General features: G+C 42.8%; 1 protein-coding gene across 5 annotated transcripts in view; it reads left to right on the top strand.

Annotated features, from left to right (window-relative positions):
• Window positions 1–25,308, top strand: part of Ttn (titin) — a 262,706-nt gene that overhangs the window by 142,412 nt on the left and 94,986 nt on the right. For 3 of the 5 annotated variants that reach the window (XM_060390413.1, XM_060390414.1, XM_060390415.1), the window contains 24 exons: window positions 6,823–6,903; window positions 7,776–7,850; window positions 8,569–8,655; window positions 9,041–9,103; window positions 9,391–9,480; window positions 10,793–10,840; window positions 11,269–11,670; window positions 11,792–12,070; window positions 12,396–12,671; window positions 12,995–13,134; window positions 13,396–13,522; window positions 13,622–13,885; window positions 14,186–14,452; window positions 14,750–15,013; window positions 15,102–15,241; window positions 15,362–15,488; window positions 15,626–15,892; window positions 15,999–16,265; window positions 17,086–17,352; window positions 17,438–17,577; window positions 17,981–18,107; window positions 18,929–19,071; window positions 22,451–22,574; window positions 23,391–23,657. In XM_060390413.1, coding sequence (XP_060246396.1) covers window positions 6,823–6,903; window positions 7,776–7,850; window positions 8,569–8,655; window positions 9,041–9,103; window positions 9,391–9,480; window positions 10,793–10,840; window positions 11,269–11,670; window positions 11,792–12,070; window positions 12,396–12,671; window positions 12,995–13,134; window positions 13,396–13,522; window positions 13,622–13,885; window positions 14,186–14,452; window positions 14,750–15,013; window positions 15,102–15,241; window positions 15,362–15,488; window positions 15,626–15,892; window positions 15,999–16,265; window positions 17,086–17,352; window positions 17,438–17,577; window positions 17,981–18,107; window positions 18,929–19,071; window positions 22,451–22,574; window positions 23,391–23,657 — 4,332 coding nt within the window. Of the gene's footprint in view, window positions 1–3,223; window positions 3,338–4,658; window positions 4,728–6,822; window positions 6,904–7,775; window positions 7,851–8,568; window positions 8,656–9,040; window positions 9,104–9,390; window positions 9,481–10,792; window positions 10,841–11,268; window positions 11,671–11,791; window positions 12,071–12,395; window positions 12,672–12,994; window positions 13,135–13,395; window positions 13,523–13,621; window positions 13,886–14,185; window positions 14,453–14,749; window positions 15,014–15,101; window positions 15,242–15,361; window positions 15,489–15,625; window positions 15,893–15,998; window positions 16,266–17,085; window positions 17,353–17,437; window positions 17,578–17,980; window positions 18,108–18,928; window positions 19,072–22,450; window positions 22,575–23,390; window positions 23,658–25,308 lie in introns of all 5 variants that reach the window. The other 2 variants (XM_060390411.1, XM_060390412.1) reach the window with 1 other exon arrangement.

The raw sequence follows: 25,308 nt of genomic DNA on the forward strand, positions 1-25,308 counted from the left end.
CACAGCAGCACCTGACATTTCACTCTTCAAAGTGGAGTTAAAAGCAGAATGCAATGAGTGCCCTCCTGCTTATGACAACTAGGAACAAAACAGCCCTCATTTGTTCCCATTCATTCTAACACTACTCCACCAATTAGAGATATTTTACTCTCAAAATATTCTCAAATTGTCTCTCTAAAACAAAACTACTATCTTCAAAGTCCCTGAGGTACCGAAGAAACTTGTTCCCGTCAAGAAAGAACCTGTGCCTGTTGCCAAAAAGCCAGAAGTCCTGCCAGAAAAAGGTATCTGCCAGGAAGAACTGTACTTCTCCAACTTCTAAGCATTTGATAATAACTCTTGGAGCAAAAAAAAAGTCAGAACTTATGTAAAAGTGCATTTCATAGAGAAAAGGGGGAAGTGATTATCACAAAGCAAGCAAAACGAGATAGAGAAACTGACCGGTTTGTTGGTATAGTCTGTGGTTACTGGGGGTAGAAAAGGCATCAACCGCTCAGTTCACCACATTTGGTTGAATATTACTATCAAGAAGATACTTTTTTTTTTTACAACATGTAAAACATGCTCCCATCTTCTAGCAACTTAAATATGATAGAACAGACAGATTGGTCAGCTTTGTGGATAGGTAGTAATAACATCCCAAACAGAACAGTGAGTGACAACAACACAGACCAAGCCAAGATTCAGGTAGATGCACCATAGAATGCTTTAAGGAAGAAGCAGTTTTTATTTTGATAGATTTTTTTTTACATGCAGAAATTAAGAAAAGGGGGAAATATTGAAAGGTCCAAAAGCGTAAGGGTCTAAAATTTCAGGAACTCTGATAAAAGTGAAATTTGGGTGTGGATTTGTAGAGCATCTTGAAAGATAACACTAGATATAGAGGGTTATTTTCCAGGAGTATAAGAATTTTTTTTTTCATTCTGTAGGCATCTACAGCAGGCAGCTTCAAGGGTTTTGAATGATAGAAATGATTGGATTTGGACTATAGAAAGATAACTGCCCACTAAACTAAAAAAACAGGATCATTGTAGGAGTTAAGTTAAGTGTCCACAAGAATAACTGATTGGGTTCCAGGCTGTTGTTAGAAAGAAATAGTAAATGTATTCCTAATTTTTCAGGTATGGACGTTAGAAATATGCATTAGGAGCTCAAGGCCAAGGTTACCAATGGCAATCCTGAGGTCATTTTGCATTTAAAAAGAGTTGCATTTGCAGGACTGGTTACCCAGACAAGATAAAGCAATTATTTTCTCATGTGCTAAGTCAGTCTAGTGAGGAACATGTACATGCGAAATTATAAGATGATGCAAGTAAACAAGGCAGGCTGGGAGTACACCCTCAGATTACATCTAAGCTGGAGGAGGTCTCAGCTCTCCTCAGGGTTCTCTGCCAGCCTTTTGAAGACTCTTGTTCATCTTCTAAGTTCTTAATGATAAAGAAAACTAATGTCTTTCAAGTGCCTGAAGCACCCAAGACAGTTATCCCAGAAAAGAAAGAGCCCGAAGCACCTAAGACAGTTATCCCAGAAAAGAAAGAGCCTGTTCCTGTGCCCGAAGAGCCCGAAGCACGACCTGTCCCAGGTACTCGCTGCTCTTTACATCTTGGGCAGATGCCACCGGCTTTGCCACTTTGCCTTAGTTATTGGTGGATCTTATATATGTACCTGTTGTCTGTCACGTGTCCTGTTGGTGTCTTGAGAGAGCCGAAAAATGTCCTGCAGGTGTGACTTAGCAGCTGCAGGGTTCTATTCTGAATACAGCCCTAATGCACCCTACTGTTTTTAAGTTGAAGAGGCTCCTGAGGAGACCATCTATGAAGAGAGAGCAACCATTACCATTGGTAGAAAAGAGACGCCCCCTGTTGAAGGTATACACATCCATAAACATCTGTCTTTCACCTCCTGGAAACTTTTCTCAGTGATACAATAGCGCTTGAGAGTGACATTCCTGCTTACATTAAATACAGGGGCGTCCCTCATGTGTTTGTCTACCATTTTTTTTTTCAAACAGATATGCTTCTTTTGAATTAGAATCTTTCATTTTCTTAGTCTCAGTGATAATTAGCGATTCTGAAAGGTACCCTTTCCTGATGCAGAGTTGGAATGATTACACTGGATTCCCAAGTGATTTCTAGTAGTGAGTTTCGAGTCAGCTCATCAACATAGTAGTAGGCTGGTCCTTCATAGTAGGTTCAAGTGTAAAAAAATTAACATCTGGAGAGGGATGTGGCTCAGTGGGAAGAATGCTTTCCTGCCCTAAGTAAACCCCTTGGCTTGGCCAGGCATTTAATCCCAGCTCTCAAAAGGTGAATGCAGGTGAATCTGTTAGTTTGAGGTCAGCCTGGTCTCTATAGTAAGACCTCGTCTTAAAAGAGAGAAAGAAAGAAAGAAAGAAAGAAAGAAAGAAAGAAAGAAAGAAAGAAAGAAAGAAAGAAAGAAAGAAAGAAAGGAAAGAAAGAAAGGAGGAAGGAAGGAAAGGAAAGGAAAGGAAAGGAAAGGAAAGGAAAGGAAAAAGGAAAAAGGAAAAAGGAAAAAGGAAAAAGGAAAAAGGAAAAAGGAAAGGAAAAAGGAAGGGAAAAAGGAAAGGAAAGGAAAGGAAAAGGAAGGAGACAGACACTGATCTCAATGCCCAATACACAAACAGAAAAAGAAAATGGAAATCTCCCTTTTACCAGCAACCACCTTTCATGGCTTCTGTTTTTTGTTTTGTGACTCTTTGCATGTATGTTAAACTTTTATGTGTCTGTGTGAACACCTTTATGTTACAATCTTACACTCTTCGTTGACATTCTTTAAAGAACGGGAAATTGAAAAGTTTATTCAACCTGAAGAACCCGAACCTGAACCACAGCCAGAAGAAACACCAGTACAAGGTAGCCAGTTAGATCTCTTAACTCTTCATCATCTTCTTCATCTTGACCTGTGTGTGTTTGTGCTGCCCTGTGTGTGTGGTAGGCCCCGCCATCTGTGTGTAAGAAATCCTTTAAGTGTGCATCTGTTCTTCTGTCGTCCTGTGCTTGTGCTGTTTGTTCATCTGGACGCTCCTTTCGTTTAATTCCTTTGTTATTTACGTCATCCCTTGTGTGCACAATGTTGATAATTTATGTTTTATGTTAAAATCGTTTTTGCTTCATACGTATGTAAATTTCTACCACATCTACTGTTTATACACATTCTATTTAACATTTGCTTGTACTAACATGCCTGAAAATACTCTTTCAAGAACCTGAGCCTGAAAAGAAGGTGATTGAGAAACCAAAACTCAAACCAAGGCCCCCAGCACCTGTTCCTTCTCCACCTAAGGAAGATGTGAAGGAGAAAATATTCCAACTTAAAGGTACAAAATGTCGCTTCCAGTGCCTTGTTAAACTGCGCCAAATGTCTGTGGAAATGTTGCTTTCACGAAATGCACTGCTGGGCTGGAGAGATGACTCAGCCGGTAAAGGCTAGGCTCGCAACCAAAAATATAAGAAATGCATTGCTGCTGGAAGTGCTTATGTTCAGACACGGCCATGCTGTGAAAATTGCAGAGGGATGTGTGTTCCCTCTGCCCCAGGGCTCTTGGGTTGTGCTCTACTGCCATGCCTGCTGCAGAGTTCAGTGAGCTGCAGACTTGGCCTCTGAATACATGGGTTACCCAGCTAACTTTCCATTTGGGATGGGGAGGAGGTCTTTTTACTTCAAAACCCGATTGCCCTGCATATCCTGCTGTAAGCATGTGGAATGCCTAAGAGGTCTTGGGAACATATTTTTAACATTGCAGTCATTAAACTTATGTAGAAGTCAAAACTTTGTTCTTAAATAACTGCATGATCTTTTAAATTTAAGTGGCATAATTGTGGCGTCCAATAGCTGGTGTGTGTCCATTTACCATGAAAAAAAAAAAAAAAACCTCATCACTGCTGCCTTCCACCTTTTGTTATATATATATATATAAAAAAAACCCAGTTGTGGTCTATATGGTTCTTCATGTAGCTGGAAAGTGTGGTTCTTAATATATTTTGTATCTAACACCTCTTTTTCAAAGTTCCTTTATTCTTTCTGTGTTTTTTTTCCTTTGAATTGATACAGTATTATTTTTTGACTCTCATAGGCACTTTTCTGATCATGTTTTATATGATAAGTGTACATGCAATGTTTTTTTTTTTTTTCGTTTAAAAAAAAAAGCTATCTTGTTTGCAAGGCTGTTTCCCAATCTAAAGTATTCAGGTATAATCTTACATAGGAATACTCTTACTCATGTTTATACGTGCATCAAGCAAGACTCTTCTCCAGTGGCTTTTGGTGATCCTTGCCCTGAGCAAACCTTGGGTTTTAGATGACAGATCTGTATGTGACCCATCTACTGATTGCTGTATTGTGGGGACACATATTTGAATACAGTTCTCTTGATGTAAAAATGTCCTCTTGTGAAGAACAGAAATTCTTTTCTTTCCTGACTGGTCGTTAGATACAACCCAGCCATGGAGCAAGCTGCACTTTGTTCTCCTGGCTTCCAGGCTTCTTTCTGATGGTTCTTTGATGGCTGTTCTTGGCTGTTACTAACACTTTCTGGTTTTAAGAGATGCTTGGTTTTGATTCTTGTGGTTTAAAAAAAATAGTCATTTGCTTCAGATTACGTACAAAAATAATAATATATGCTTTGAAATTCTTTAAAGCTGTGTCAAAGAAGAAAGTCCCTGAAAAGCCCGAGGTTGTGGAAAAAGTGGAACCAGCACCACTGAAAGGTACCTCTCAGGCCAGCCAAGCCGCACGCTCTGTCACTGCCCATCTGACTCCATGCTCTTTGTATTGCCACAGAATGCTCTTCCAACCCCATCTTCTTCTTCATGATGAAAGCAGTAGAATAGTTCCATTCATTTCTCGTACTTTTGTGGCTCTTGTGGTCCTAGCTCATGAGTGTTGGGTGCTTCCTATGTCTTCCATCAATTTCATACATCATATGGATGCATTTTGCTTATTCCATATGTCTCCTCACATTTGTAAAGCTAAATGATACCAGACTTCGCTAGTTAGGTGAAATTGATATCAGGAGGCATTTTAGGTCAAAATGCTGAACAGTAGTAAGCTTTGGGGACATCAGCATTTTAACCTGTGTGAAAAGCACTGCAGACCATGTCATCATAGCCTCTTGGCACACTATTGGACAATCCCTAGGGATTTCTGTTACCTCTGACTCCCCCGCCACTTCCTTCTCACCGACGTGAGACCTTGTTCCAGGTGCACAGAGTATACAGGAAATCCCGTTATCACTGCAGGTTATTTTCCAAGGTGATTTCTCCTTGGATAGTCCTTTCCCTATCTAATTAACCCACAATGACAAGTAAGATCATATAAGTCTAGAAAAAAAAAAAACAATTAAAACTAAACCATGTCTCTTAGAAGTTTAGTGAATATCAGAGTCCCATCAGAATGATCAACACATCCTGACCCAGCAATCAAATCTGTTCTTGACCATGCTGGACTTGTAGAATGATCACCTATAAAAGCATACATTTCCTGATTTGTAAAATGGAGCTTCTAAATAATTTTGGTCAATTAAATTATCAAATTATTAAATTTATAAATTATTAAAGATTAAATTAGTCTGTAGTAACACATGGTTTTTTAGGAGCAATAGTAATGACAGTGTATGAGTTTCAAACATCAACATCTTAAAATAAACTAAAAAAACAGTATGAGAAACAAACTCATTATATGCATTGTATATGGAAAGAAATGGCTATTTTTTGTTTCATCTTACATTATTATATAGGTTCAATCAATAAAAATAGTTCTGTATTAAAAAACACTGATAGCTCAGAAATAGTAATGAAGATCAACATAATTTAATCATACTTAAAATTTTTAATGTTCAGCTGAAAGTTTTACTTCAAGAAGTTGGCATTATCAAACAATTTGACCCTTTCGGGCTTACCTCTTTGAAGTAAAATTTAAGCAAGGTGATCTTTATCACGTTAAAAAAAAATCAATGAACTGCTTAAGCGCACCAAACAGGAAGTTTTATAGAACTATCTAAGAAACTCAAATTTATTGTGATTGAACAAAACTGGACATCCAAAGTCCTAGCTTTAAAGTGGTTCGGCGGTCATTGATTCTGTTTTGCTTTTGTCTTTGTATCTAAATCCATGTAGTAGAACAGGATTAAAGTATGCTATACAACACAGCGCCCTCCCTATACTTGGTGTTCACCGTGGAAACAAGAAGACCCTTGTAATCCCTTGCTTATTTAGGTTCAGAAAAGACTGTCTTATCGTGAACAATGTAGCTTCGAACACTAGCTTTGAAATTCTATAATTTCTGTGTTTTTTTGTTTGTTTTTTTAAGAGACTTTTTAGAAGTAAACTTTGTTCAGAAAGTGAAATACGGTCTTTCTTCAGCGTCAAGGTTCACAGCACATTCTTTGGCTTTCTGCTCCCATCAATCGAAAAGATGAAGCAAGGGCAGAGGGCCTGCGTTATGCTGTGTGTGTCCGTTGGGGCAACAGCAGTGTGGACGTGGCAATTTACACAGGCACAGGTTGAAGCACAGATGCTGTGGAGACCCCTTGCCGTCTGGTGAAAGATTCGTAAAGCCATTACAAAGCAACAGATTCTATACTCGCTAAGCTAGATTTACAATCCCTATGATTGAACTCTCAGAAGATTCGATAGATGTTTGTAGAACAAAGAACTCCAAGTCTGTCATACGCTTTTAAATCCTGTAAATGTGTGTGCAACAGAATTGATTCCTTGACACACTCTAGGTTTGAGTAGAGTCATTTTTTGTTGAAATCCATTTTTATATGAATTCATACCAAATTTGAAATCATATCCTTTTAAGTGCCTACAGCTGAAAAGAAAGTTCGCAAATTACTTCCTGAACCTAAGCCTCAGCCAAAGGAGGAGGTGGTGCTGAAAAGCGGTATAGTACTTCTCTACCGGATGTCAGTTTTCAACAGCGTGAAAAATGGACTCACCTGAAAGCTCACAAAATACTTCTGCCCCTTGATATTATTTTAGTTAGATTCTCCAACAAAATTTGGATGTAGTTCCATTAAAATTAAAGGTTAACATTTTTTAATCTTTTTAAAGAGAAGGTAGATATTTTGTGAGCATTCACAGTATTTTAAAATTTATAATGTTAACAGATATAACTAAACTGATAATATTCTAACAACAGTGACCTTTGGGTGTCATTTTTCATAACCAAATTGTGAAATAAAATATACTCAACTTTTAAAATACTGTATACACAACTGCTTAAACCTAAAAGTATTTAATTTCAGTATGACACAAGATCACAACCAATAACACTTTTTATAAAACTAAACATCTTTCATACTAAATAAAAAATAGATGCAAGATACTCATGAAAAATAAAATTCTAACAGTTATTGATGTCTAAACTACATTACTGTAGATTTCTACACTTAAACTTTTTTATTTAGTTGTCAATAAATTATTAGAATTTATTGCTATTCAAGTAATTTTTTTCTTAATTTGAGCTGGGTTTTTTTTTTGTTTGTTTGTTTTGTTTTTTTGCCTCATAGTTGTCTCTGGGCATAGTATCTAGAGAGATATGAAGAGTTCTAAGTCTGATATGAATTAACATAAATTTTGTTTGGGGGATTGTGGAAAATAAAAGCATTTTTCACATTTATGCTTGATCTCCTACTGTGCTCGCCTGCATGCCTTCCATTGTCCTTGCTGTGTTCATTATCTGTGCTCATCAAGCTTACTCAGCATCTTCATTCGCTCATCTTGGTTTACATATAAACCTTTTTGTCTTTTAAGTTCTAAGAAAGAGACCTGAAGAAGAAGAACCTAAAGTAGAACCTAAAAAAGTAGAAAAAGTTAAAAAACCAGAAGGTAGGAATCATTTTCCTAAGTGGCAATTTATGAAAGTCTCCTTCAACAAAGGAGACACTTAACAAAAGGTTTATTTTGTAAATGTACATGAAGTTTAACATAAACATAGCTTCATATTTCATCTGTCTGTAATGTATGTGTTCCATTGTCTGCTTTCTGTTTCACTATTTTTTTTTTAGTGATTCCCAAATACAAACATTTTGTGGCCTTTTAGCTAGGGACAAGAATAGTGTCTGTTCTTATCAGTGTTAATAATTTCCAGATCCATTTTCCCACATATAATAATAATATTGCTTATTATTATTATTACTTTGCTTGTAAGCTCTCTCCATGGGAATGGCTGGAACCATGTAATTTCCAGTGAATAAATTCATAACAGTGTTAACAGTGCTTCCTAAACCTGAGAACTCTTAAGTAGATTGACCATTTGTCTCTCATCAAAGAGAGCGATTACTAAGACTTTGGTATAACTGGTTTAAAACGGAAGAGGTGCCAGATGTTAAAACCAAGTAATGAAAGAGTACAAAAATAAATAAATAAATAAATAAATAAATAAATAAATGAAAGCACAATCACGGGAAGAAAATAGAAACCAATCTATAACATGATCTGTGTGAGAGCTACCACTAGAATTTTTAGGAAGTGATTTTTTTAATGTGAGTTTTCAGGTAATGTGCTTTCAGAATTAACACTAGACAATGACCTTCTTTCCTTGAAGAGCCACAACCACCTCCAAAAGCTGTTGAAGCTGAAGCTCCTCCAGAGCCTAAACCAAAGGAAAGGAAAGTTCCAGAACCAAGCAAAGGTATGCTTCTCCTGACACATGCTCCGTTGTCTGTGAAGATGCATCCACATAGCATCACAACATCATGGTACTGACATCGTGACCAGGCCTCACGAGCATCCTGAGTTCTTCACCATCCCTGTGCAGCCTGCTAACAGTCGCCTCCTCATTAAATAAGTTACAGGGGATGAGCAACGAGCTGAGAAACAACTTCCATCCAACCAAATTCTTCCTATATGTTTTTTAGTGTTCTGTTGAACACGAGAAAAATTTACATCAAATTCTTGATTTGAAAACTCGATAAATCCTAATATCCTTATGTATATTAAATTTGCTTTGACATAGTTTTGACCTTGTGAAAAACTTGCAAAGCTTTGTGATAACCTATTTCTGTGAATTATTTCAGTTCCTGAAATTAAGCCAGCAATACCTCTCCCTGGACCTGAACCAAAGCCAAAGCCCGAGCCAGGTAAGCAAGCTTACCCTCAAGGTGCCTGTTTCTTTAAACCCCACATACACCACATGAAGCAAATGAAAAAAAATTTTTTATTTTCTAAGATGTACATAAATAAAAACACGAAAATCATTGTGCTTCAGATGATTTCCGATATCTCAGTGTGCTTACTGAGTGCTTCTGAGATGGTGCTCTCAGAAAAACTAGCTATTTGAAGATTTCATCGCTGTATCCTGGGGGGCAAACAGGCCACCGAATGTGGTTCTCATGGGCGGTGACCAGTGGGCATCTTCTTTCCACAGAGGTGAAAACCATGAAAGCGCCGCCCATCGAGCCCACGCCCACGCCCATCGCCGCCCCCGTGACGGTGCCTGTGGTCGGAAAGAAAGCAGGTGTGGACCTGTGGTTCTCTTTCTGCTAACTTGTGTGGGTGGCTTCACACTGGGGTGAGGCTCGAGCCTCCACCTACTACGCCACCCGGGAGACACACACTGTTTTTACAGTGTGCCCTGCAGTCCTGCAAGGAATCGTTTCTCTCATACTCCGTCAAGATCAGCTGAAGATGTTTGGTGGTGATGGAACTTAGTGAGGCAGACTCTCACAGAACACAAACAGGAATCCCGTGGAACAATTCATACTCGTGCCCTGTAGCAGCATTTCTCACCTTAAAAAAAATGCCGAGTATTGAAGTGATGCAAGTTTAACAAATAAATGCTGATCGTTTCACAGCTTTGTGATTATATTTAACAGAACTAAGTTCAAACTTAAGATACTTACCGCTGATGTTTGAACTCATTAGTGGGTTGTCACTCAGGTGATAATTTTAAAACCAGAACTAACTGGTTGCATGATTACTATCAGACACATACAAAATGGTTGACCTCCAACAAGTTGCTGAGTCATTTTAAATTTCATTTTAAATTACCTACAATTACTTGGACTTTGATTGTGTTTGATGGGGAAAATATAGGCTATTCTTTTAAATATATTTTAATTATTAACATTTATGCTGTGTCTTACCACCAGAACTTATGATTTGATCATTATTCAGAAAAAAGTAATGACTCTCCAATTCCCTTAGTGTTCTCCGGATTTATTAGTTACTCAATTTCTATACTAAAGATAATGTTAAAAGGCTTTTAGTAATTTCAGTTTCTTTGGTTCATATAACCAACACATAAAATACCATGTAAAGCACTTTATGTAACTAAGCAAGGGCAAAACCCGTTCTCACCGATCAGTAGTCAGCCTTCTGGATGGGAAAAGAGAATAACGACACTTGTCGGCTTGTTTGGTTTTCATTAATTATAATTGTTGAACTCAAGGCCAGGCTACCAAGTCCTCCACGAGTCATCTTGACCCCAACCCCTAAAAACAAAGATTTTTTTTTTCAAGACAGGGTTTCTCTCTGTAGCTGTGGCTGTCCCAGACACACTCTGTAGATCAGGCTGGCCTCAAACTCTCAGAAATCCGCCTGCCTCTGCCTTCCCCAGTTCTGGGAAGGAAGAAGAACTTTTTGTAATCCTAAGTTTGGTGGCAACTTCGCCTGGTTACGTTGATTTCACAATGTGCCTTCTTGGAAATGCCAGGGTGTCCTCCCTAGAGGCCGTGGAAGTGAAGCCGGGCTCACTTTATGTGTTAGGGTTTGGAACAAAGAACGCATAAGCATAAGTATTGCACAAATGCCAATCTTTTTAATTCCAGAAGCCAAACCTAAGGATGAAGCAGCCAAGCCAAAAGGTCCCATCAAAGGTGAGTTTCTAGTCCCTCAGCCCTGTGGTAACATCTTACCTATGAATTCCCAGATTTTACCCCCAAGGAGAAATGTTTTCAAGTTTTATAATAATCTTTATTTCCGACATTGATAGTAGTATTGGTCAAGTAGATATTATAAAAAAAAAAACTTTACCATGAAAAATTTGTGTCTTGATTTTTCATTCATACATACATATATATTCATAACAAGTAAACTAACTATACATTAAGCTGGATGTTTTACACGAAGGACTGAAACTTGAGAAGATGAAGTATTCTGTTATTTCTTGGGCCTTTTCATCTTCATGTCTGACTTTGCCAATGTCAAGCCTCTATTTCCCTGTTCCTGTCTCCTCATCACTTTACATGTACTTTGTGATGCGTATGGAGAAGCCCAGTTAACCTTCCGTTTTGCTGTGAATTAGGTGTAGCCAAGAAGACGCCTTCACCGATAGAAGCTGAAAGGAAAAAGCTCAGACCAGGAAGCGGTGGAGAGAAACCTCCCGACGAAGCCCCATTCACCTACCAGCTGAAGGCCGTGCCTCTGAAGTTCGTGAAAGAAATCAAAGACATCGTCTTGACAGAGGCAGAGTCGGTGGGCTCCTCTGCCATCTTTGAGTGTTTGGTCTCCCCATCCACCGCCATCACAACCTGGATGAAGGACGGCAGCAACATCCGGGAGAGCCCAAAGCACAGGTTCATCGCGGACGGCAAAGACAGGAAGCTGCACATCATTGACGTCCAGCTTTCTGACGCTGGCGAATACACGTGCGTGCTGCGCTTGGGAAATAAAGAAAAGACCTCCACAGCCAAGCTCATCGTAGAAGGTAACTTTCGCTTCCGCCTGTGGAAGAGGCCTCCTCGGTGGCAACACTCACTGGGCTTTCAGACAAAACCTCTGGGTTCCGTGTCATGGAAATCTTTAAACTTGGTTGAAATTCTCCACAGAGCTCCCCGTGCGGTTCGTGAAGACGCTGGAGGAGGAGGTCACGGTGGTCAAGGGGCAGCCGCTCTACCTGAGCTGTGAGCTGAACAAGGAACGAGACGTGGTCTGGAGAAAGGACGGAAAGATCGTGGTGGAGAAGCCTGGCAGGATCGTGCCTGGGGTCATCGGCTTGATGCGGGCCCTGACCATCAACGACGCAGACGACACTGATGCGGGGACCTACACCGTGACCGTGGAGAATGCCAACAACCTGGAATGTTCTTCCTGCGTAAAAGTGGTTGGTGAGTGCATGGGAGGCAGAGCGCAGAGGGTTGCTCCAGCCCAAGAATTTGAGACCAGTCGTAGGCGACAAAGTGAGACTTGCATCTAATATATATAGATACATACCATAAGGGAGTTCTTCGCTAGAAAATTGCTACTCTTATGCTAAGCAAACAGAGCGACTGTTTCCCAATGTCTGACTACCAGAAGTCTCACTGATACCTTTTTTGAAAAGGAGGAATATCAGCATATCATGGGCAAACTGCACCCAGTTTCAGCAATTTTTCATATTTCTGAAATTCCCCCAAAGAACTCATTTATTCCCTCTCCCTTTGTCTCCAACAGAAATCATCCGGGAGTGGCTGGTGAAACCTATCCGAGACCAGCATGTGAAGCCCAAGGGGACGGCTGTTTTCACCTGCGACATAGCCAAGGACACACCAAACATTAAGTGGTTCAAAGGATATGATGAGATCCCCATGGAGCCAAACGACAAGACGGAGATACTGAAAGAGGGAAACCATCTCATTCTCAAGGTTAAGAACGCCATGCCAGAGGACATTGACGAGTACGCAGTGGAGATTGAAGGGAAAAGATACCCGGCAAAGCTGACGCTCGGAGGTACGAGAATCTTACCTGTTACTCGTGAAGATAAACCTCACGTGTGCATGAAGCAAAACAGCACACCACAAATACAGGAATTAACTAGTAGCTGAGCCTGTACCCAGACACACAGAGGAAGCGCTGGGTAGACTCAGTAATTTTGTTTGTTTTTTTAAAGAGTGATCGTAGGGTATTGGGGGGTGAGTGGGTAAGAGAAGAACTGAAGGGGGATGGGGGTGGATTTGATCAAAACACATCATGTGCACGTATGATATCTGTAGTTTAAGCAACGCGTGGCTAACTGTCTAACGCACGTGTCACTTCCTGTCTGGCCGATGCAGAGCGTGAGGTTGAGCTGCTGAAGCCGATAGAGGACGTCACGGTGTACGAGAAGGAGAGTGCCAGCTTCGATGCCGAGATCTCCGAGGAAGACATTCCCGGGGAGTGGAAGCTGAAGGGAGAGCTCCTGAGGCCCTCACCCGTGAGTGCCGCCGCCTCCTTGAAGTCGGGGCGCAGGCTTCCTTTGAGAACACCCGGGTCCCCAACTCTCAGGGGAGGGAGGCTGTCTAGCGCGTTCTGTGTGGGCAGCTTGGATAAAATCTGGCCAACTCCGCTAATGGCCGTGCTGTGCCCGTGCGCTCACTCGGGTGCTGTGTGACGCTCCGCAGACACCTGGATCAGACGCCTTCTCCAGGGTGCTCATCCCGGGCACATGCTCACCAAAGCTGCCTGTTTGTTTCAGACCTGCGAGATCAAAGCTGAGGGTGGCAAACGCTTCTTAACCCTGCACAAAGTGAAGCTGGACCAGGCTGGCGAAGTCCTCTACCAGGCGTGCAACGCGGTCACAACGGCCATTCTGACGGTCAAAGGTATGGGGCTTCGGAGCTCAGGGAGTGGCCGCGGCCTGTTCCCCTCCCTCTGCCTCGGACACATCTCATTTCTCCCCCCCTTACCTACCTTGTTTTCAGAAATCGAGCTTGACTTTGCGGTACCCCTGAAGGACGTGACTGTCCCAGAGAAGCGACAGGCCCGGTTTGAGTGTGTCCTCACCAGAGAGGCCAACGTCATCTGGTCTAAAGGGCCCGACATCATCAAGGCATCCGACAAGTTCGACATCATCGCCGACGGAAAGAAGCACATGCTCGTCATCAACGATTCTCAGTTCGACGACGAAGGCGTCTACACTGCCGAGGTAGAGGGCAAGAAGACGTCGGCACAGCTGTTTGTGACAGGTAATCGCCAGTCGATGAGCCCTCAGGGCTGTCTCCGGCGCCATCTGCTGAGTGATGTAAAGAAAGGACACCAAGTTCTGAGAGCTAGCAATTAGTGGCGAGTGTCAGAACTGCTTTACTTTCATGGTGTCACCGAAGACACATGCACACACACACCAAACCCCCAAAAAACCCTACAACTTTTTAATGAACAAAAAAGAACAAAGCAATGCCTCCCGAGGTAGGCGCCGCGCAGTGCAGAGCAGGATCTTTCCATCTCAGGACCCGTGTTCCTGAGCCTGTCACCTGTTTGCCCTGTAGGCATAAGACTGAAGTTCATATCGCCTCTGGAAGACCAAACAGTGAAGGAGGGGGAGACGGCGACCTTTGTCTGTGAGCTGTCCCACGAGAAAATGCACGTGGTCTGGTTCAAGAACGACGTCAAGCTGCACACAACCAGGACGGTGCTCATGTCATCCGAGGGGAAGACGTACAAGCTGGAGATGCGGGAGGTGACCCTGGACGACATCTCCCAGATCAGAGCCCAAGTGAAGAACCTCAGCTCCACGGCCAATCTGAAGGTCTTGGGTAAGGGGGCCAGCTTCCCAGGGGCGATGGCTGCGCAGGGCGCTCTGTGGACCCCGGGGTGAGGGGGCCCAGCTTCCCAGGGGCGGCGGCTGCGTGTGCGCACCCCCAGGGCGCTCTGTGGACCCCGGGGTGAGGGGGCCCAGCTTCCCACAGGCGGCGGCTGCGCAGGGTGCTCCGTGGGCCCCGGGGTGAGGGGGCCCAGCTTCCCAGGGGTGGCAGCTGCGCGTGCGCACCCCAGGGTGCTCCGTGGACCTACCTTCTCACACTTTTCTCACGCTGTGCTGGGCGTCTCCGCAGAGGCCGACCCCTACTTCACCGTGAAGCTGCACGACAAGACCGGCGTGGAGAAGGACGAGATCATCCTCAAGTGCGAAGTGAGCAAGGACGTGCCGGTGAGGTGGTTCAAAGACGGCGAGGAGATCGTGCCCTCGCCCAAGCATTCCGTCAAGACCGACGGCCTGCGCCGCATCCTGAAGATCAAGAAGGCGGAGCTCAAAGACAAGGGCGAATACGTGTGCGACTGTGGCACCGACACCACCAAGGCCAACGTCACGGTGGAGGGTGAGCGGCCCCACGTGCGCGTCTTCCCGTCTCGGAGCCGGCTGCGTGTCTGGCTTGGCCTCGCTCACGCAGCCTTGTGTGCTTTCAGCCCGTCTCATCAAGGTGGAGAAGCCTCTGTACGGCGTGGAGGTGTTCGTGGGCGAAACGGCGCGCTTTGAAATCGAGCTGTCCGAGCCGGACGTGCACGGCCAGTGGAAGTTAAAGGGGGAGCCCTTGACCGCGTCTCCTGTGAGTGACGGCGGGAGAGGGGACTGGAGAGGAGGGGCTGCTCGTTCCTAACATGCAGTTCCTGGGTGACCAGCAGGAAGGCCCATGTATGTGAACACTGTGTGTGCTCGCCCCTCGCAGGACTGTGAGATCATCGAGGACGGGAAGAAGCACGTCTTGGTTCTTTACAACTGTCAGCTGGATATGACCGGGGAGATTTCCTTCCAGGCCGCCAACGCCAAATCGGCAGCCAACCTGAAAGTGAAAGGTATGCTGGACACCGGGGCGCCTTTGAGTGTGTTGTGTGCAAAGTCCTTTCCTAAGATCCAGAGCTGCCCGGAAGGGGGGGCGGGGGAGGGGGAAAGCGAGCATGCTCTGACGTGGCCAGCCCCGCCTCTCTTCCAGAATTGCCGCTCATTTTCATCACACCTCTCAGCGACGTCAAAGTCTTTGAGAAAGACGAGGCTAAATTTGAATGCGAAGTGTCCAGGGAGCCGAAAACGTTCCGCTGGCTGAAAGGCACCCAGGAGCTGGCAGGGGATGACAGGTTTGAGCTCATCAAGGACGGTACCAGGCATGCGCTGGTCATCAAGTCCGCCGCCTTCGAGGATGAAGCCAAGTACATGTTCGAGGCGGAGGACAAGCGCACGAGCGCCAAGCTGATCATCGAAGGTGAAGCAGGATTGCCGTCATAGGCTGCCTACGGGGCGGCACGTTTGTGCGTTTAATTTTTACACGTTGAAGTGATGGAAATCATGAGCTGGGCTTCCTTTGACAGGCATCCGGCTCAAATTCCTAACCCCCCTGAAGGACGTGACCGCCAAAGAGAGGGAAGACGCCGTGTTCACCGTGGAGCTCTCCCACGACAACATCCCAGTGAGCTGGTTCAAGAACGACCAGCGCCTGCACACCAGCAAGCGGGTCTCCATGCACGACGAAGGGAAAACGCACTCCATCACGTTCAAAGACCTGTCTATCGACGACACCTCCCAGATCAGGGTGGAGGCTATGGGGATAAGCTCAGAAGCCAAGCTCACCGTCCTGGGTGGGTTCACCTGTTTGTTAAAACGGGATCACGTTCTCAATTCTCAGAGAGCTGTGGAGAGAGAGAGAAAGTGTGCGTGTGTGTGTGTGTGTGTGTGTGTGTGTGTGTGTGTGTGTGTGATATGAAATAGTCTTCAGAGTGTAATGTTGCGTGGAAATGTGCCGGAGAAACCGTCACATGCATGGTCTAGTGTCTTTCCGAGATACAGTTGCCCAAAACTACAGAGAAGTGATGTGACCATCGTCATCTCCTTAGGCCCACAGAACAGCCAAAACCAGACCAAAACTGGCTTGGCGTGTAAAGTACCAGTGCATAAATGCTTTCCCCTTCCTTTATCACAATTATTTCAGAGTAGTGGGCTCTGGGTTTCTACAGAGTGAGGCTCAAAGAATTTAGCAAGTCTCATATTCTCCCGGGTCCTTCCCAGAAGAAAATCCATAATACATAGACACACTCTCATGGCAAACTACAGGTAGACTGGGGGAGAGGACACAGATCTGAAGCTTAAACACCTTAACAGAAGTGGATAAGAACTCGAGAAATGGGACAAGTGGCAAAGGGACATGCACAACACCCCAACTGCATGGCGTCATTTGAGTCATTGCTGATTTTAACAGTAAAGGGGCTGCAGGGGAGTTTGAATCACTAAGTCCTGTGCACTAATTCCCTTTCTAGCATTTAGAAATGGGGGATGCTAAATGAGGAGCAGTTTGGTACCATGCTAAAGCATACCGGGAACTCCCTGAGACACTATTAACCCCCACCCACGGGTCCCCAGCTCTCAGCTCTAAGACGCTTCTCCATTTGCCTTTACCTGCAGAGGGAGACCCCTATTTCACGGGGAAGCTTCAGGATTACACGGGCGTGGAAAAGGATGAGGTGGTTCTTCAGTGTGAGATCAGCAAAGCAGATGCACCCGTGAAGTGGTTTAAGGACGGGAAGGAAATAAAGCCATCTAAAAACGCAGTTATTAAGGCTGATGGCAAGAAGCGAATGCTGATCCTCAAAAAAGCCTTAAAATCTGATATTGGCCAGTATACCTGCGACTGTGGGACAGACCAGACTTCCGGAAAGCTCGATATTGAAGGTGAGGAAATTTCCACGAGCCTAGATGCTGTGGGCGTCATTTCTGCCAGAGACTAATGGCACACGCTGACCCTTCGTCTTTCCAGATCGGGAAATTAAGCTGGTGCGGCCCCTCTACAGTGTCGAGGTGATGGAGACCGAGACGGCACGCTTCGAAACTGAAATCTCCGAGGACGACATCCATGCCAACTGGAAGCTCAAGGGAGAGGCGCTGCTCCAAACACCTGTACGGCTATTTCTGAGCCTGTCAGCACTTGAGAGGGATAGCGTGAAGTGGAAAAGGACAGGCGAAAAGTCAGAGTGCATGCAGGGCATTTGAAACATGGTGTCAGGTTCTGTGGGGGACCTGTAGCGAGAGAGAGGTGTCTCCATCTATGAATGGACTCAGGAGGTCACCTCTGCATCAATTCTTGTCCACCACAACAGCATATGTAGTCTATAATGCTTCTAGTTCAGAATCACAGAGCTGGGAGGGATGGTTTTCCTGACAGTTCATGGGAGCTGTATTCCATACATAAAGCGTGTGTGTCACCATTCATTTGTAGCATCCATAAATTATATTATTCTATACCTATGAAAAAAGGTCTCAAAATTATAATCGTGACACATTTCTTTCTTCTCTGGCTCAGGAATGTGAGATTAAAGAAGAAGGCAAGATCCATGTTCTTATCTTACACAACTGTCAACTGGATCAGACCGGTGGCGTAGATTTCCAAGCTGCCAATGTCAAAACCAGCGCCCACCTCCGAGTTAAGCGTAAGTATTATGTATTTTTGATAAAAAAAAAAACAATAACTCCATATTTTCATAGAAAATGAATACACATGAGATTAATTGGTATTGGAAAATACTATTCTTGTATAAAAACTGGCTTTCTTGTATTTACTTTTTGACCTCCTGATATAAAAGTCCTTCAGACTCTGAGGTCTTGATATTTCCAGTAACTTGGTCATTTGAACAACAATAACAAATTGAGCAAGTCAGCTTTTCCTGCTCTAGCAATCCTTTTATTCAAAATACATAAACATACAGTAAGAACTGAGAATTAAAACTTCTTTAAAAAAAAAAAAAGAAACCATTTCGATAGCTTGGATGACCATCTAAACTGTAGCCCCGTGGAGAAGACCTATGCTGTGTGAGCATTTTCAACCGAGGAAGGGAGGCAGAAAAGTTAGGTGCCCATTTTTGGAAGGTGCAAAGTGGTTGATGGACACGGACAGGCTGTGGGGCCAAGGACCCCTTGCCTCTCCCAATCAGAGCCTTAGTTATTTTGGAGGTCACATATCTTCCGTAGCCAGAGGAACTTGACGCCTGGCAGAGAGACAGATGCAGCGCAGATTTCCTGCTGACCTTGTAGATCCCGAAGAAGGGGCTCCTACAAATACCAGCGATTTGGCTGTCTGCTCTCCCCTTCTCAGCACCACGGGGCCACGTACACAGGGGAGTTAGAGCAGCAGCTCATCCCGCGGCTCTGCCCTTCTTGAAGAAAACAACCATGGAAATGAAGAACTAAATCTGTTTATTCTTGGGGAATTACAGAATGAGTAATACAAGGCGTTTTCTTTCCTCACACAAAGCGCGGGTAATTGGTCTTCTGAGGCCTCTAAAGGATGTCACAGTGACCGCAGGGGAAACAGCCACCTTCGACTGCGAGCTCTCTTATGAGGATATCCCAGTGGAATGGTACCTCAAAGGGAAGAAACTGGAGCCTAACGAAAAGGTAAAAAGCAACACACGGATTGTTGGCTTGCCTCTCCCTTGGGGTCACTTTCATTGTCTTTTGCTTTGTTCTCCCTAATGTTCCCTACACGCCTCTAACTTGATTTCTGCCGAAACTGTAAGGTATAGTTTTCAAATTTACATTAGGTTTAACCTGATGATAGTTTTTACTGAAATAGAATTAACGGTTTTAAATATAATCAGATTGTGGTTTTTCTGGAAAGGGGAGACAGATGCTAATTAGCCATCAAGGCTAGCTCGTAGGAGTGATAAAGAGAACCTGGGTTCTTGGCAGCAGCGCTCTGCCATAGAGTTCAGACTCCTCCCGCACTATCTAGACTTCTACATATAGGCGGACTAAGAGGAGATGGAACTCCATTTCAGGCAGTTGATAGAGCCGTAGAGATAACTTCTGAGCAGATTTTCCCTTCTAGCATTTCTCCAAGGCTATTTTTAACACTCAAGTGCTTTGAGCTGTGCAAATTCTGGAATGTAAGAGAACTATTTAAAGTGCAGCTGATGGAACAGGGGAGAAAGAACAGTGCTGCGACCCCTGTGTGTAAATGAACAAACTTTTGAGAAGTTTAGGTAAACCACCTTAGTTTTTACTAACATTCCTGAGGCTCGGTGCTCAACCCAAAAATGAAAGCTGAGCCATTTTATTCAGATAGAGCCAAAATGCAATTTCCCTAAATTGACCTCTGTATTCCGGACCCTTGGGATTCTGTCTGGATCAGGAAATTAAACTTAGGTGACCCTGTACAGTGGAGAGGTGATACTCAGATTAGCTTGCTAATTCATCATGCATTTTGAATTCTTAAAATAAAACAGAAAAATACAGGATATTTCATTGTTTTGTGGCTTTTGCACTGCGCAATATTCCAGAAAAAAATACTGTATGTAAAACTTCTATACAAATGAAATTTTGAAGGCTCAAAAACAACAACAACAATCATGGGAGGGGTATTTAGTTTCACAAAGAGGCTGAAGTCTTAGAGGACATCCCCTTCACGTAGAAGTTAGAAAACAGATTTTAAAACGCAGCCTTCCACTGAACGGCTAACTCAGAACTCAGAAGCAGCCACGTGGTTGGTAAGGACCACGGCCTTTGGTTTCCACTGCTCCCAGTTAGAAAGGGCAGCAGGACATCGGAGCTGGCGTGAGAATTAACGTACACACCAGAAACCTTCCCTCACAGCAGTCTCCCCAAGACTGCACTGGGTGCTGGACTCACCGCATCTGTTTTCCTACTCAGTGCAGTGTGGCTAATTTCTTATTTGGGGGTCAAACTAGGAGGGTTTTTTACTAGAGAAGAAAGATGACTCTCCATTTTAATGTAAAAACTCTACTATTTTGACTTAATAAGTAGATAGCTAAAAATCTTACATTTGTTTTTCCCTAAGGGGAAAATCTATTAACATCATTACTTTTTTTCCTAGGGCTAGAAAGGGTAGAGCCCCTGGAGCCAGAGGGCTGCCTGCTGTGTCCCCAGCACAGGAATGTTAATCCGCCCCTGTAGCCTCCCAAAATAGTGGTCCATCTATGAACTTGATCATGTCCTCCTTAAATGGCTCTTTTCATTAAGGAATTTGAGTATGAACAGAACTGCAAAGTATTATGTTCACTTACTACATTTTATAGGTTTTGTTTAAATTAAGTCCATCCATTAGCACAAACTTGTTTTTGTCAGTTTAATTCAGTTGAGTTTTTTGTTTGGTTTTTGGTTTTTGGTTTTTTTGTTTTGTTTTGTTTTGTTTTGTTTGTTTGTTTGTAAAATCTTTAACCTCTACACCAACAGTCAAATAGACAAAACAGCATATAGACGTGGGGAACTTGAGGACAGCATTTTAGAAATAAACTATAATTTTCTTTCACTTTTGATTTTTATTCCTTTTGGCCAAGTAAAGATTGCTAAATTCTCAGTGGCCTTTAGTAATTTTGTATTTAAATTTTAACAGCTTGGTAGTGACTTCTGTGTTCCACCAGTAGGCCCGTTATAAATTAGTATTTTAATGGATAATTATTATACTATCATTACATGTTCTACCAAAAGTATTTAGCATTCATTTTGTTGATTTGTTTTATCTATTGTATTTCCTTTTTTGTTTGCTTTTTATTTGACTACATTGACTATACTCTATGTAAGCCATTTATTGAAAGAGTGTTATATTCTGGGCAATCATATCAGTGGCAGAGACTGTATTCTATAGATGTCTTCAGAATAATTCAGATGCCAAATCAATGCATTAAGAGATATTATATATTTGTGCATGTGTTAGAAACTGAAGTTCCCTTTAAATAGTCATAAGTCAAATTCAAAATTCAAAGTCAGACATTTTTTAAAGTCCCATGCAGACCCTACCTTGTCAGGTAAGTAGCAGCTGTGTACCTAGGATAACTCTATGCTACTGTGTCCTAGCTGTGTATCATTCTTTACTGTGGTCTTAGCTGTTCTCAGTACTAAGACAGTATGAATAACTGTGCCACATTCTTGTTTGAGGAAGAAGTTCTTTTCAGTGAAGCTGTATTCCTGATTCTTTCTTTTACCACTAGCAAAATAAATAGAAATCGTTTCACCAGAAAACAGGCGACATAATTCTAAAGTGTCTAAATGGATACTTAAGCAGTATAAAACCACTCTCGAGGACGGAGCAGAGCTTTCGAGGATTCTTAGATTCTAGAACTAGACATACCCTGCTCATCTCATTAATCCCAGAACGATTCGACCTGTAATAGCATCAATGGTATCTGATTTTCCCATTACTGATGCTCAAACACAGGAAAAGGGAAGAATCAACATCGAAGAAATTTGACAACAAAATTGTACAAATTTCTTTAATCATGGATCACATTCATTTGCAAAATAAATTCAATTGCTAAAATAAATGGCAGGAAGAGTTTGCATTTACATGATAATCATCTTTGCTTTAGAGCATACAATTTAAAAATAAAATCTTTCAGTTTACAGTGGCCAATCATTTTCTTCTTTCAGTTTTAGCCTTTCTAAATTCTTCCTGCACACGAACTCTGAAGCAAAACAGAAATACATACATATTTATAATTGCATGTATTTTTCACAAGATCAGAAATATATACAGAAATTGGTCTGTGCAAATTCAACATAAAAGTTCACCTCCTACTTTCATAATGAAAACCTAAAATGTTCCTAAAAGTTTTGATACTATTGGTTGAAGTCACTTAAAATGTGTGTGGTGTGTGTGTGTGTGTGTGTGTGTGTGTGTGTGTGTGTGTGCTCCGTATGTGATATAAAACAATGTGGGTAACTCTTTGACATAGTTCACCTAGCTGGATTGAGGAGCCTGCATTCCATGTGGCGGTTTCATTTGTTCTTCACTTGCACTTCTTTAAAACGCAACTAGGTGGTGACCCGTTCGGAAGGGAGGGTCCACACACTCACCCTGAGGGATGTGAAGCTAGAGGATGCTGGCGAAGTCCAACTAACAGCGAAGGATTTCAAAACCCAGGCCAACCTCTTTGTGAAAGGTAAGTAGAAAGCATATTCCTAAACACAGAGATAATAAAGAGAACCATGGATAGTGCAACCTCTTAATTGTTCTTGTGCAAGAGTACCACAGATCATTAAAACAGAGCATCCAAAAGTCCAATTTCATATTTTGGCATAACAAAATATAGGTTGTGTTTTGTTTTTGCTTTTATTTTTTTTGTTCTCCTCTCCTGATATTGGGGCAGAGGTGGTGCACGCTTTTAATCCCAGCAGAGACAGGTGGATCTCTGAGTTCAAGGCCAGCCTGGTCTACAAAGTGAATTCCAGGACAGCCAGGGCTACACAGAGAAACCCTGTCTCAGAAAAAAAAAAAAAAATCAAAACTAACATGTTTTTTACATACTCTTTCTGTCTCTGTCTTATTAATTATATATTTTTTACTAGTTCCAAAAACAACTGGTGAAATACTTACTATCAACTCATTTTTTAAATCAGTGTTGGCCATTATTTCCTTTAAGTTTCATAACTACTTTATAATTATTTTTCTTGTAAGACTAACACTCAAGAGGCAAACGACTGTCACAAGTTTGAAACCAGCCTTGTCTACATAGTGGCTTTCCAGGATAGCCAGAGAGAGGGGGGAAAGCATAGAAAGATGTTTTTGTTTGTTTGTTTTTCCCTGCATGTATAAATAATGATAAAGCATTATTATTAAAGAAAAACATCTAAATGAAAAATAGCTTCACAAACAAGCAAACTTAGAACAAAAGCAGCCCTGGCAATGCCAGAGGGAATTAGAGAAGGCCCCAGAGCTCTTGGAGAAGGGAAGCAGCTAATAAGTATGATTCTTTCAGAACCCCCAGTTGAGTTCACTAAGCCTCTTGAGGACCAGACGGTCGAAGAGGAGGCCACTGCCATACTTGAATGTGAAGTATCCAGAGAAAATGCTAAGGTGAAATGGTTCAAAAATGGGACAGAAATCCTCAAGAGCAAGAAGTATGAAGTCGTCGCTGATGGCAGGGTCAGAAAGCTCATTATTCATGGTTGTACCCCAGAGGATATCAAAACGTACACTTGCGATGCTAAGGATTTTAAGACTTCCTGTAACCTGAATGTTGTTCGTAAGTATTGCTCCACAGGACTTAGCATTTGCAACTCTTTGCTGGCGCCACTCCCCCCCCCCCAAAAAAAAAAAAAAAAACAACAACAATACACTTTATGCATGCCCTTCTTGGCTTAATCATAATACTTCGTAACTCAGAGAATGGATGCTGACCTAACCCGATACTTCACACGTTTCTTTACAAACATCCTTGTGCTGTGCCCGGCCTTGGAAAAGACACCAACCACTTTTCACACTATACCGCTGTGCTCTTTGCCTGTGTGTGGCTACGCCTGCTGTATGAGTATCCTGCTAGAGATGAATACACACTGAGTCACCAAGAGAAGCACAGAACCCTGATTCCATGGAAGGAAGATAAGGTTCAGGCCTGGAGAATAAGAATGAAAGTTATTTGAATAGGAACACACTTGAAAACAACTGTGATAATGATAACTCCCAGTCACGTGATTCAGTCTGAGCCTGAGGATGGAGGAGAAGCTGAGCGAGGCCCAGGTTCTTTGTGTCGTGGATCCTCTGAATGGAGGACTTGATTGTTTTTACTGTTGCTTCTTCCCCTGGTGGGGAGATAACCCCTCTTCTCAGTATGCCCCCTGCTAGCTAGCTCATTTGCCGTGTTTATTTATTTGTCCAACCAAACATTTTTCGTGGCACATATTTGTGCAGTGTTTGTTTAGTATGTCGCTTCTCATCGGCCAACAACTAAAACCTAGTGGCTTTGACGGTGCTTCCAGCTGCCTGTGCTGTGTCACTCTTCCCCTGCTTTGGTTCCTCTGCCTTATCTTACTTCAGAGTAGCCCCTTGGTGGGGGGATTCTTCCCCTTGCCATCTACTTCCTTCCTGGAGAAGGCTCAGCCATGGTGGCTTGTCTTCCAAACTACCAAATAGCCTTGGTCTGAGAACATCCATGATCAAGAAGGGTCAACTTGGAAAGGCCTCTTAAGGAGCTCTGGAAGATGGAAGGGTGAGGAGGCAGCTTCTCCATCCTGCACAGCAGCAGATAGATTTCTGGAGATGCATGAACCAACATCAGCACCAGATCAGCATCCCACGCAGAACAGTATTTGTCACACTAATACCTGTCTGACCTGCATGTGAAATCTTTAGAGCTGAGTTAAAAATGAAAAGCCGGACATGCGTGATTACAATTAGACTCATGCCTTGTAGCCATACGCAAAGCTGATTGCAGTACTTCAGACTCTTTTGTCTTTGAATTCTACCGGGTTCACAATGATGTTTCTTTGTGTACTAATGTTTCCTTTGGCAAATATACTTCAACTGAGGTATAGTCCCAAAAGAAAGAAGGCATTTCCTTCAGTAATCATTCAAAAGAACTGAGGTGGGTCTCAGTTTGAAAGAACTAAGTTGGCAGCACAGTAAGATAGTTTGTGTGAACTAAAGAGGTCAAGAGCAAAGCATCATTCTCAGTGGAAGCTTCAAGTGAATTTAAAGTCAGTCACAAACTATTAAGACCAAAGTGTGGTGCGCGCCTTTGATCCCAGCACTCGGGAGGCAGAGGCAGGCAGATCTCTTAAGTTCAAGGCCAGGCTGATCCACAGAGTGAGTTCTAGGCCAGCCAGGGCTACTCAGAGAAACACTTTTTCTCAATGTGTGCCAGCGAAATATCAGGACAAATGTGCAGAAGCCTTGAT

This window comes from Meriones unguiculatus, chromosome 8 (assembly GCF_030254825.1).
Source record: "Meriones unguiculatus strain TT.TT164.6M chromosome 8, Bangor_MerUng_6.1, whole genome shotgun sequence".
Taxonomy (NCBI): Eukaryota; Metazoa; Chordata; class Mammalia; order Rodentia; family Muridae; genus Meriones; species Meriones unguiculatus.